The sequence below is a fragment of the Plectropomus leopardus genome, chromosome 8 (assembly GCF_026936395.1).
Source record: "Plectropomus leopardus strain MGB_pleo_1.0 chromosome 8, ASM2693639v1, whole genome shotgun sequence".
NCBI lineage: Eukaryota > Metazoa > Chordata > Actinopteri > Perciformes > Serranidae > Plectropomus > Plectropomus leopardus.
In genome coordinates this window covers 28,702,470-28,713,621 of record NC_142183.1, presented here as the reverse complement: position 1 = coordinate 28,713,621, position 11,152 = coordinate 28,702,470, and the positions used below count along the sequence as shown (strand labels likewise).

At 40.1% G+C, this 11,152-nt stretch overlaps 1 protein-coding gene across 1 annotated transcript; it reads right to left on the bottom strand.

The window, feature by feature from the left end:
* Window positions 1-6,362: 6,362 nt before the first annotated feature.
* On the bottom strand, window positions 6,363-10,608 carry cysltr1 (cysteinyl leukotriene receptor 1). The gene is made up of 2 exons (XM_042493578.2): window positions 10,379-10,608; window positions 6,363-9,458 (listed from the first exon to the last, which is right to left on the bottom strand). The coding sequence occupies exon 2, from the start codon at window positions 9,446-9,448 to the stop codon at window positions 8,417-8,419; it is 1,032 nt and encodes a 343-aa protein (XP_042349512.2). The 5' UTR covers window positions 9,449-9,458; window positions 10,379-10,608; the 3' UTR covers window positions 6,363-8,416.
* Window positions 10,609-11,152: the final 544 nt, after the last annotated feature.

The following is an 11,152-nucleotide window of genomic DNA, read 5'->3' as shown; positions in this document are numbered from 1 at the left end:
ATACTGTATCATCGCTCTCCCTGGCTTTAATTTCCATGCTCACTGCCTCAGTAAACCTGTAAATCCTTTTTATTTTCACCTCAATGATTTACAAAGAAGCTTTCCGCCTCTGTTGTCAAATAAAGAATCAAACTGAGAGCGGCAAAGTGATTGTTTCTTTGACCCTGAACAAAGAGCTTTTTATCTGAATGGTCGTTTCCAAACTCAAGATTTTTCCAAACATCCATTTGCAGTTTTGGCAAAAAAAACCCTCCCCCTCTTACTGCATATCTGGTATCTGGTATCTGGAGAGATACATACTAACGCTGTGGATTCCTTTTTTTTCAAAGATTAAAAGATAACATTGGCTTGGATGGCTACATCATGACGGAAATGAGCGAAATGTGGTGAAAGAAGCAGAATTCTATTTTCGGAAAACATCTGCAAGTCAATGACCCCGCCAGTCTTTGAAAAGATTCCTGTTTGAATTCAGTGAGCAAGGCCTGGTAGAGCATCCGCTGCTGCAGACCTGCTGTAGAGCTTTAGCTTTTTATGCCAATTCATATGGAACTATCCAAAATCTTGTTCATTTTGTTTAGAGAATAAAAGCATTTGTGAATTGTTGAATGTTAACTCTGGGGCTGCTGTTATGAGCAGCTGCAGTGTCACTGCAGGAGACATATCAACAGCTTTAATTAATTTGAAATATTCCATCAAGTTATGAGAAAATAACAGAGTATGCAGGGTGAGATTAACATCAGCAGGAGATGGGATAAAGGGGTCAGCGGATGAATGAGGAATGGAGCGGATCTTGAAAAAATAACATATTTCTACGATTAATAGTGCTGTTTGCACAACGGCACATAGCAGGCAACCAAGCAAAACTTTATTTATGTAAAACATATTCCAGGTGGAGGCGCAAGGCACATTTTTTCATCACCTCCCTATTCAGCAATAACAAAAAAACAAGACTTTCATATGAAAAATGCAATAATTCTGAATTGAAGTAGTTTCAAAGATGCACTCAGCTGTATTTGTTCTGAGAAAAGCAACAGTTTTTGCCTATTTGCCAAAAGGCTTTATATGTTTTAGAGAAGGATGCAGAGGATACAATTTCAAAAGTCAACCAAACTGAGGGGCCTTTCTCTCTATGTGCGTCACAGAGCAGACCAAAAATATACTTGTTGCTGAAAATAAATTCAGTGGAATACACAATGGCTGTCGTGGATACTGTTGCTGTTCACAAGCTTCCTGACAGAGCGAGACAGACTCTATAGTCAGAGGGCGGGCCCTCGTCTGTAGGATAAAACAACAGGAGGCTGGCATGTTTGGTGACACATGATATGATGGAGCAGGCAGTTCAAGAGATGTTATTGTCTGGTTTTAACATGGAATGGACAGATGATTGACATATGTCTGGCCAATTGCCTGACACAGTTAGACTCCAGTGGCTCTACAGGCTCCAGACTACTATTAACCTGTCTATGATCTGTTTGTCTGCATTTCTCTCCTCCAACATGGTTCAAGAATGACCATTAGCTTGGCCTTTAACCTTGCACTCTGGAAGTATAGTAAATTGCAATCTGCAGGTGGCTTTTGATGTTGGTTGACAGGGGCAGAGCAGGGGGTGACTTCTGGGGCTCCAGTCCTGAATGTTTTCTAAAAAAATGCTGAATATTTTTTGTTTTTTTAAATACCTTCAGCGTTGTCTCAATTCCCCTCAGTCTCTCTGATACGCTTTTTGCACTATTTCAACTGGTTCTGTTCTGGACTCTTGGAACCTTGGTGATATCTCATGAACCAGCCTCTGTTTCCTTTCTATGAAAGGATGCATCATCCGAGAGAAAAAGGGGATTGCACAAAATGCAAAATGGAAGTAAACAGTAGTAGCTAAGTGGATTGCACTGATAACCTGCAAGCTTTAATTCTGTTATTACAGATGTTTGTTTTTATACCCAAAAAAAACCCCAGCATGGACCAATAATAATACAAAGGCTGTAGTTCAGGAAGTAGAGCAAGTTGTCCGATAATTGGTAGGTTTGATCCCCGGCTCAGAATGTTGAATTAATCTAGGGCAACGTATTGAAACTCAAATTTGCAAATTTGTCCTGATGGCTGTCTCATCAGTGTGTCAGTGTTTAAAAACCGAGCATCAGGTGACACTTTGTACGGTGGTATCAGCAGTGTAAATTTGACAAGTGTAAAAGCACTTTGAATGGTTGAATAATTAATAAAAGGGCTCTACAATGATACCACGTACTGTTTACCATGTAAAGGGCCTCTTTTTCAAACCTGTAGAATATGACATGCTGATTAATGAGGTCACTGTTCCAACTTCACGTCATGGAAAACCTGTGATTTTTTTGGTTCCGGGCGGGAACCACCTTTTGGGTTTGTTAATCAATTTATTTTTGGTTGAAATGTTCAGAACAATTCAAAATTAGGTGTGCAAACTGTTGGTGGAAAAGGGGTGTGACTGGACCAGCAAATCAATGGGGCAAAAGTTGTATAACTGGTGAAATACCGCCATTTATTTCTCCGCCCAAACGTTGTCATGGGGGGTTTCATTTTGTGTATGGTGTGTTTTTAAACAGTGCCAATTGCAATTTTCCTCAGCTTATTCTTTGAGTTAGCTGCAAACTGCTACAAATTCATTAATAAATCTCCTAGCCTTGGGTCACTTACATAACACCTTGTCCAAATGTGACACGCACACAAAAAAAACACAGACACTGATTTCGCTGCTGGCTTAAAGTGGAGACAATAGTGTCCTTACATTCTGCAATCATGTAAAAAATGGCAAGGTGGAATAATGGCGCAACATTCCCGTCATGTACAAGCAATATGAAAGGGTCTTATGTAAAGCACTTTGTGCTAAATAGTTTGAAAAGTGACATACTAATAAAATCATTCTTATTGTTTTTTTCATGATACTAAAGGGAACCAAGAAAAGATCTGTTAATTTTGCCTTCTGTACCATTATGCAGACAGTTTGAATTTGTGTCACATACCAGCCCAGTTTCAGGTCTCAGGAGGGACTCTGTTTCACTGGCTGCTTCCCTCTAACAATCACTGATAAGGTGAGGGCAGCCAGAATGTGTGGCAAATCAAGTCGTCTTGCATCAGATGTCAGTTTTGCACTAGAGCTTAACTGCAGACCCATGACCTGGGACAGGCATGAAGAAACTGACAATTTTCTGCAATTTTCCCGTCTCCTGTTTCCTTTTGTGAGAAAATTGTTTCTGTGTGCAAGTATTGACTGAAGCATGAGAACAAACGAGAAACTTAGAATAGTACTCATGTATCAAGCTGCTGTGATCAATATTTTCATAGTTACAATGGATGACTTATATTAAAATAATAAATGAGCAACTGTCTCAAAAGTTCCCCTCAGCTCTATGGAGCTTTTTTTTTCTTTGTACCTCTTTCTTTGTTCTGGTTTTATGGTCCAAAACTTTCACACTTTGGTTCACTCTTATTGGTGATGTTATCAGCCACACGAGGCAGCTGTTTTCAGTAAAGAAGCTCCAAAATCCCACTTAACACTTTCTGCCCAGCACCAAACAGAGTTAAGAAGTAGCTAATGAACATTTGGTGGCATTATTATCCGGTGCTGATGGAGACCTGTGTCAGCTGGATGTGTAAAAAAGCAGCTGGTTGCTAATGTGTTCAATATATCAACTTTATTTTGTAGTAGTATATATTTCGTGCCCAAAAATTCTAGTCATACATGTTCAAGGTAAGCAAAAAGAAAAAACTTTTCAAAGTCCACTTCTCAAAGAATATCGGCAACAAAAAACATGAATGAAAGGCTGAATACCCACAGTAAAAACCAGCTCTGCTGGAGAGCTCTTCGAACAGTTTCTGTGCTCATATGGTGGGCATTAACACATGTGGTAAAACTAAGTCTGCTCCCCTTGACAGCAAAAACATTTATTTTTTAACCTTAACCAATGCTAAGGCCAGATGTCTTTAGGAGCACTGAACCTGGAACACATATGAAAGAAATATCATATCACTTATTTCCTTCAATGCAATTGAATGCAATGTTACCTTTAACCTCTCTAACAACAAAGTAGTAGTAATAGGGATCCAGCAGGGACTTTCCGTACTTCCTGAATGGTAAGTATCTCCCCCGTGAGGTACACAAACACTGCAAAGTTCCCTTCTCTAAGATAGCCCTGCTTTGCAGACTGAAACAAACATCTTTTTGTGCAAATGGAGGAGGGAGCTGATCATGTGCTTGATATTATCTGTTTATGAAGTGGTGATACAGTGGCCTTCTATGTTCTAATCAGTAGGGTCAGCCTCAGCAGTCTGGTCTCTCTGTGTTGTTTTGTACTTCTAATTAACCAGGAAGCTAAATTTACGTCTGGATGTAGTAGCTTTACAGAAGGACAAGCGTATGCTCTTTGAGGGTCAAAGGTTCTCAAAAACCTTATTCTCAGTCAACTGCTGCCCTGCATACACCAACATAACATCTTGGAAAGATTTAAGTCAGATTTTAGGACTTGCCATCACAGGGTCCAGAGTCCATTGACTGTGGCGACCTTAGTGCAGCCTTTGATACAGTGGACCATGACATTTTAATAGATTGTGTTGGTGTTGGTGTTGCTGGCACTGCCTGGTTCACATCAACTTCAAAAATAGAAACTTCTCTTTCAACATATGCAATTTTCCTCCGTCCCTGTGAAGGTCCCACAAGGGTCCACCCTCGTTCTGATTCTGTTCTCTGTTCTACCCTCAGCCAAATATTTATTCTGTCCACTGTTTTGCCGATGACACATAGCTTTATCTCCCTCTAAAACCAACTGACCAATCAAATCTGACCAGGCTCATGAATTTCCCAGAGGACATAAAGTGTTGGATAGCACAAAACTCCCTGCAGCTAAATCTGAGAAAATGTGAAGTTGCCCTGTTAGGCCCTCTGACTCCATCAAAATGATTACTAATAGTCTTCTATATACCTTTGATAAACCGTAGTGTGATATTTGATGGTACCTTTAAAGGGAGACTTTGCTGATTGTCAACCAGCTCTGTGTCACTGCATTGTGGCCAGTGTGGCCAGTGTGTACAGTGTGTGCTGTGGGTGCAGAAGAATGGTGTTTGGCTTCCCCTCGTGCCGCAAGCGCAACTCCCTGCATACTGGGATTAATCAGTCCCCTTTGCAACTGGTCCTAAACACAGCAGCCAGACTCCTGCCAGGTACCCAAAGGAGGGATCATATAACCCTTATTCTGGCCTCCCTCCACTGACTGTAGGTAAAGTTCATTATTGTTTTTTTCCTAAAGCCCCAAAATGGGCTGGCCACCTCCTATATCAAAGGCCTTCTTAACCCTAATTCTACCTCCAGATCCCTCAGGTCAGCTGACCTGGGGCTCCTGGCTGTCTTGCATCTGTCTCAAATCACTCCAAAAAAATACTTTTACTCACTAAAGTCTGAATTCTCCTGATGTGCCTGTGAGCTCTGTGCATTTAAATATATGGTGTCTTGTTTATTTTATTTAGTTAGTTTTATTTTATTAGTTTCATTTTATTGTACTATTTTTTATTTTAGCTACTTGCCCTGGTCTGTCTCTTGTTTCTAGCTGCAGTTCATAAATAAATTTGACTTGACTTGACTTGACTTGACTTACCATTCCTATAAATATAACATGTTTGATAGCTTCAGTTAATAAGTTTATGTACTATATAGACAAGACTTCTATATTTTGCAAAAATTCCATTTGTAACCATGCAACACAACTCTTGAAATTCTGCAGCTCATTGTTTTCCTGTCCGATCTCAAAGCAGTCGCCCAGAGATGGGCTCAAACAATATGTGTGCTGGTGCGACACCCAGTGGACAAACATTGTAACTCTTCATGCAGTCAGCGTGGACTTCACTTCACAGCGAGGATTACATGTAGTTAATGGTAAAATGTATCTAGGTACATTTACTTAAGTAAAGTATGTAAGGTACAATTTGAAGTGATTGAACTTTACCTGAGTATCTCAGCTTTATATAACTTTATACTTCTACTCAACTACATCTCAGAGGAAATACCATACTTTTTACTCTTCTACATTTGTCTGTTTACAGATAACATTTTTTCGCACCCTTCCTGTCCAATGAAAACTGTGTATCCCCAGATTTGGTCAAACAAAGTGTTCCTTTGCTGTGAAAATTCCCCTACTTCTTGACATAATTAAACTTGTTTAAAAAAACTTTTGGATCAGCTGGAAAATGCACCACCAAAAAGCTGAAAAAGAGATGTTTTTCTGACACCACAAAAAGTCAACTTCTTGGAGAAACGTGTCTCTCACAGAACAGCCATGCTACAAACATTTGATGATCTTATAGTTTATGATGCATAGCTGTTGATTTAACTACCCAACAAGATATCAAGGACACCAACATCAGTAATATTAATACAAAAAGAAAACATGGTAAAACACTGACAGAAAACATTTTAGTTTTACACAGTGTGGTATTAGTACCTTTTAGTAAAGGATCTGAATACCTGTTCAACCACTGCATGTGATCATACACACTGGATGATATATTGATGCAGTCATCATACATAACATGAAATACAGTTTGCATACAACAGGAATATAGCAGCATTTAAAGACTGGAAAAATAAACACAAGTTGTAGGTTTAAAGAAATGGTATACAACATGTTAATTAGAGCTTTACATGTGCTTGTAAATTTTTTTTTTTTTTAACTTTTGGATGGAGCCAGGTTAGCTGTTTCCCCTTAGTCTTTGCTAAGCTAAGCTAACCATCAGCCAGCTGTTTTTCTGTATTTACAGATATGAGAGTGGTATCGATGTTCTTATCTAACTCTTAGCAAGAAAGCATTTAAGTGTACTTTGCATCGTCACAATTATTTACAACAAGATGCACATAGATATTAGATAACTCAATAGCTCAATAGCTCAAAAACCAAAAATACAAATCCAAATTAATTTCAGTTTTTTTCATAAGAAGCAAGGAAAATCACAATAACTCACAATAAAAAAAAGTTGTGTCCATTCCAACATTAACAAAATATTAAGGTAACAAAATGCTTGAAACAGCAACAACAACAAACACTGATTAAAGAATAGAGAAAAGAAGTACAGTGAGAAAAGTAATGGTATGCAGTAGTTTACAGACATTAACATTCATGCAGGTTGTGCGGTACAAGACTCAATAAAAAGACATATTACAACATTATCTACAATACATTCATACATTAATTACTGTGTATTTATGTTTGTATCACCACAGTTTGAGTAACTTTTGAGACACAATCGGGGGCTGTTTGCTGTCATAATAATAATAATGCAGAGTAATATAACTTAAATATTGAACACTGTGCATTCTTATGGATAATAAATATCAATTTTAATGGAAAACAATCTCCTGAGACTTGTAACTTTAAGGACCAGTGTGTACGATTTAGTGGCATCTAGTGGTGAGGTTGCAGATTGCAACCAATTGAATATCTTTGCTCACTACTACCTTTCCAAGCGAGAGGGGGCCTACAGTGCCCTTCGAGCTGCCACTTAAATGTAAAACTGCCAAAGACTTTCTCTAGAGTCAGTGTTTGATTTCTCAGCATGCTCTCATTCTAACTTGTAACATGTTGCCACTTTGCTGTGGACTTTCGTATCTACTCATTTCATTTTGGGCATCCTTCTCTGTCTGCTGTTGACGTTACGGGATGTTGCTACGGTGATGGGGTTACCATGATGTCAACAAATGCACGTGGTGGGATACTGTTGCATGTGGTTATGTTTAGACAACTCAAGCACATATCAGCCAATGCCAGGACATCAGTTAAGGCACATTTACATTAATCAACAAGGACACGGAGGACACGGATGGTTAAGTTTAGGCAAAAGGGCACATGGTTAGGTGTAAATAAAAAACATCACATTCACACAAGAAGCAACCATTGGACATTAAAGTCTGAGGTTTGTTGGACCCATCCACTGCCTCACCCACCCACACAATAGGAACCCTGGCTCTCCTTATATTACGTCATTACTGACTGTGTTTAAGCCTACAGCCGTCCAGCAGCGTATCATTTAGATATGAAGGGTGGCTTTTGGCATCAGGATTGCTGAAAGAACTGCAAAAGCAGCAGACATGGTGGAGCAACATGATCCATTGAAGAAGACCAGCACTTTATGTACATATAATGAATGAATGAATATAATGAAAACATAATTAGGATTATTATACTCCATTTTTGCTTATAAAGTCCCCTAAACCCTTACACACTGGACTTTAAATGTTTAAATACTCAACATCAGTAAACCAGCCCTAAACAGTTTTAAAAAAATGTTGCAGTTTATATTCTTATGTTTCTCAAAACTCCCTCCCTGTTTGTTAACGAGGGCACATGCCATCCTGAGCTCTTTAAATACAAGTTGTGTGTTTGATGGCCCTCCTGCCTGCCATGAACTAAGTAGCCTTCAGCTGGTGGTTCTCCCCAGACTCTGAGCTTGCAACAGGCTTCATCCTGGCTACATGCTGCACAGTGCTGCCCCTCACTGAGTGGCGCAGGGAGGTCAAGCGATTACGGAAACCCTCCCCAGAGAAAAAATAAAGCAGTGGATCAAAGCATGAGTTGGAAGCAGCCAGGCACAGTGTTACCACAACAGACTTCTGCATAGCTACTACCTCTGAGCAGGTGGTGTCATTCCGGGACAGGAAGTTCAGGTGGATGGTGCGCTGCACGTGGTACGGCATGAAGCTGACTAGGAAGGTCAGCAGGACAATGACAATCATTCGGATGGCTTTGGTGCCTGTATCCCGCTGGCGTCGGGCAGCATTGGTGCGGGACAGCAGGGCGCGGACTATGCCAGCGTAGCAGAGCAGGATGACCAGGAAGGGCAGAGCAAAGCCCACCACTAGGGACAAATAGTTTAGCACAATTAGTTTCTGCACACCTTTGCGGGTGGGAGGCTCAAAGCACTTGGTTTTATTAGTCTCAGGGTCAAAATTCTGGCCAGTCATCAGGAAGGGTGATGATGAAAGACAGATAAACACCCAGACAGCCACACACACCAGGCGAGCACGGCCCTCTGTCACCAGCCGCAGGTTCTGCACAGGGAATACAATGGCCAAAAAACGCGTGATAGACATGGCAGCCATGAAGTAGATACTGCAGTAGAGGTTTACATATAGGGCGTAGGAGCTGATGCGACACAGGAAATCCCCCTGCTTCCAATCGCCCTTGTTGACATAGTAGAGAACTCTGAGTGGCAGTGTCATAACACACAGCAGATCGGACACGGCCAGGTTCAGCATGTAGACGTGAAAGGGTGAGCTCTGTCGGTATGTTTTGATCAGCACCACCAGGGCGAAGCCGTTCCCCACCAGGCCTAGCACGGTGATGAAGGAGTAGGATGTGGAGTAAACCTGGTTACGGAAGTCATCAATGGATGGACAGGTAGAGTTGGTCTCCACACTGCCTGTCAAATTTGTCCCCATTTTAAGCCAGCTGCAGAGAGACAGGCAAAGATAACATGAGGGTGTCTGCAAAAGAGATTAAATGGAGAAAAGAATATGCGTGCAAGAGAAAACAAAACAAAAGCCTGCAGAGTGTGACGTCTGTGATGTGGGAGATTGTTTTAAAGATAGAGTATTCTGCTGCTGTACAGACTCTGGAGGGAACTTAGAAAGGAGATAAGCATTTTAGAGCTTTATCCTGTTATGTGATCTTGTTTTTATGTGGGTAAAAAAGGTCAGTTAGTGTTTTTATTTTTTCTCTGAGAAGTGCAGAATTGCAGCTGAGTGTGTGAAAATCCCCTAGATGGGTTACATTCTGTTGATTTTTTAATGTACTGAAGGAGACCGCAGCATGCTGATGTCGAACTGTTATTTTTCCATCTGTATATCTGTCCATCAAGCGATGAATGATAAAGTAACTCGCATACTTGTTGCATAAACTGGCATCTTTAATTGAAAATACAAAAGGCAATTTAAAAAAAAGCTTTTTCTCGCTGTCATTAATAATGTAAAATGCATCCAGTCGATTAGAGTGTAATGCACATTACTGTAAATGATCTGTGCAGCTCTTTGTGTAGTCAGTAATATGTATGGACCATATCAAATTGTAGATTCATTCATTCATGCTGGCTGACTATTTACATTGTCGCCTAAATCAAAAGACAAACAAGTCTTTTGATTTAGAGAGTTATATGAAGCATGCTCCCTGACAGATTGTCTATTCAAAACTGTTCAAATGTGCTCAAACACTGGATGCAACATATGTTACATAATAGCTGCATGCAGTAACTGTAATTATCTGTCAGTTACTTCCCCTCAACAAAAGTGAAAACATCAATCAAACATAACTCTCTAGCAAAAGAAAAACTTTAACTGTGATCAAATCTGTCCCCAATAAGTTTTCCATCTTACCGCTGTGTTCCTGTCTGGTGTCAGAACGTTGCTGCCAGTCTGTTGATCTTCTCTCCTGGTTGATTTGCAGTGTGTGCCTCCTCCGGCTCTCTGTCTTGTCTGCCGGATGTCGCAGCAGTGGTGGGAGGGCCCTGCAGCAGGTGGCTGCTTCCTTACAGTCTCACTTCTTGGGAAGATTTTCAAAGTACATCTGGTCTGTCTCTGTGCAGCACAAACAGCATAAAGTCTAATGAGGTCATCAACCACGCAGCCATGTAAAAAAAAGAAAGAAAAAAAAAGCAGAGCAGGGAAAAAGAGGTTCATTAGTACAGAAAGTTGTGCTCTTGTTGTTAACTCAAGTACTGCACTTCAGTACATATTGAAGGTACTTGTACTTTACATAATATCTCCATTTTATGCAAATATTCTGCTTTTTATACAACTAAATTTATCTGACAGTTTACTGATTACATTTTTCCTACTCTTCCTGTTTAAAGACAACCATGTGTCTCTAAATTTGGTGATTTTGAATGTTTGGGATAAACTGAAGGATTAAGTGTCCCTTAGTGAAGGATCTAAATACTTCTTCCACTACTGTTTTTGGTTTTCCTGCACATCATTGATCCAGTTCTGTAAATTCACCTTAGTCACACTCTTACACTTTGTTTAGCACACACCTACAGGCTTGTCTCTGTCCCGAACGTTCTTAATCTGTTGTTTTTTCATCACAGGATGTAAGTTAACACCCTCCTTCTTTTCATTATTTATCTTGTCTTATTTTGGCTTCATCTGCTT

What these genes read in the sequence shown, in the direction of transcription:
- cysltr1 (XM_042493578.2), bottom strand. Translation starts at nt 9,448, where the DNA reads ATGGGGACAAATTTGACAGGCAGTGTGGAGACCAACTCTACCTGTCCA.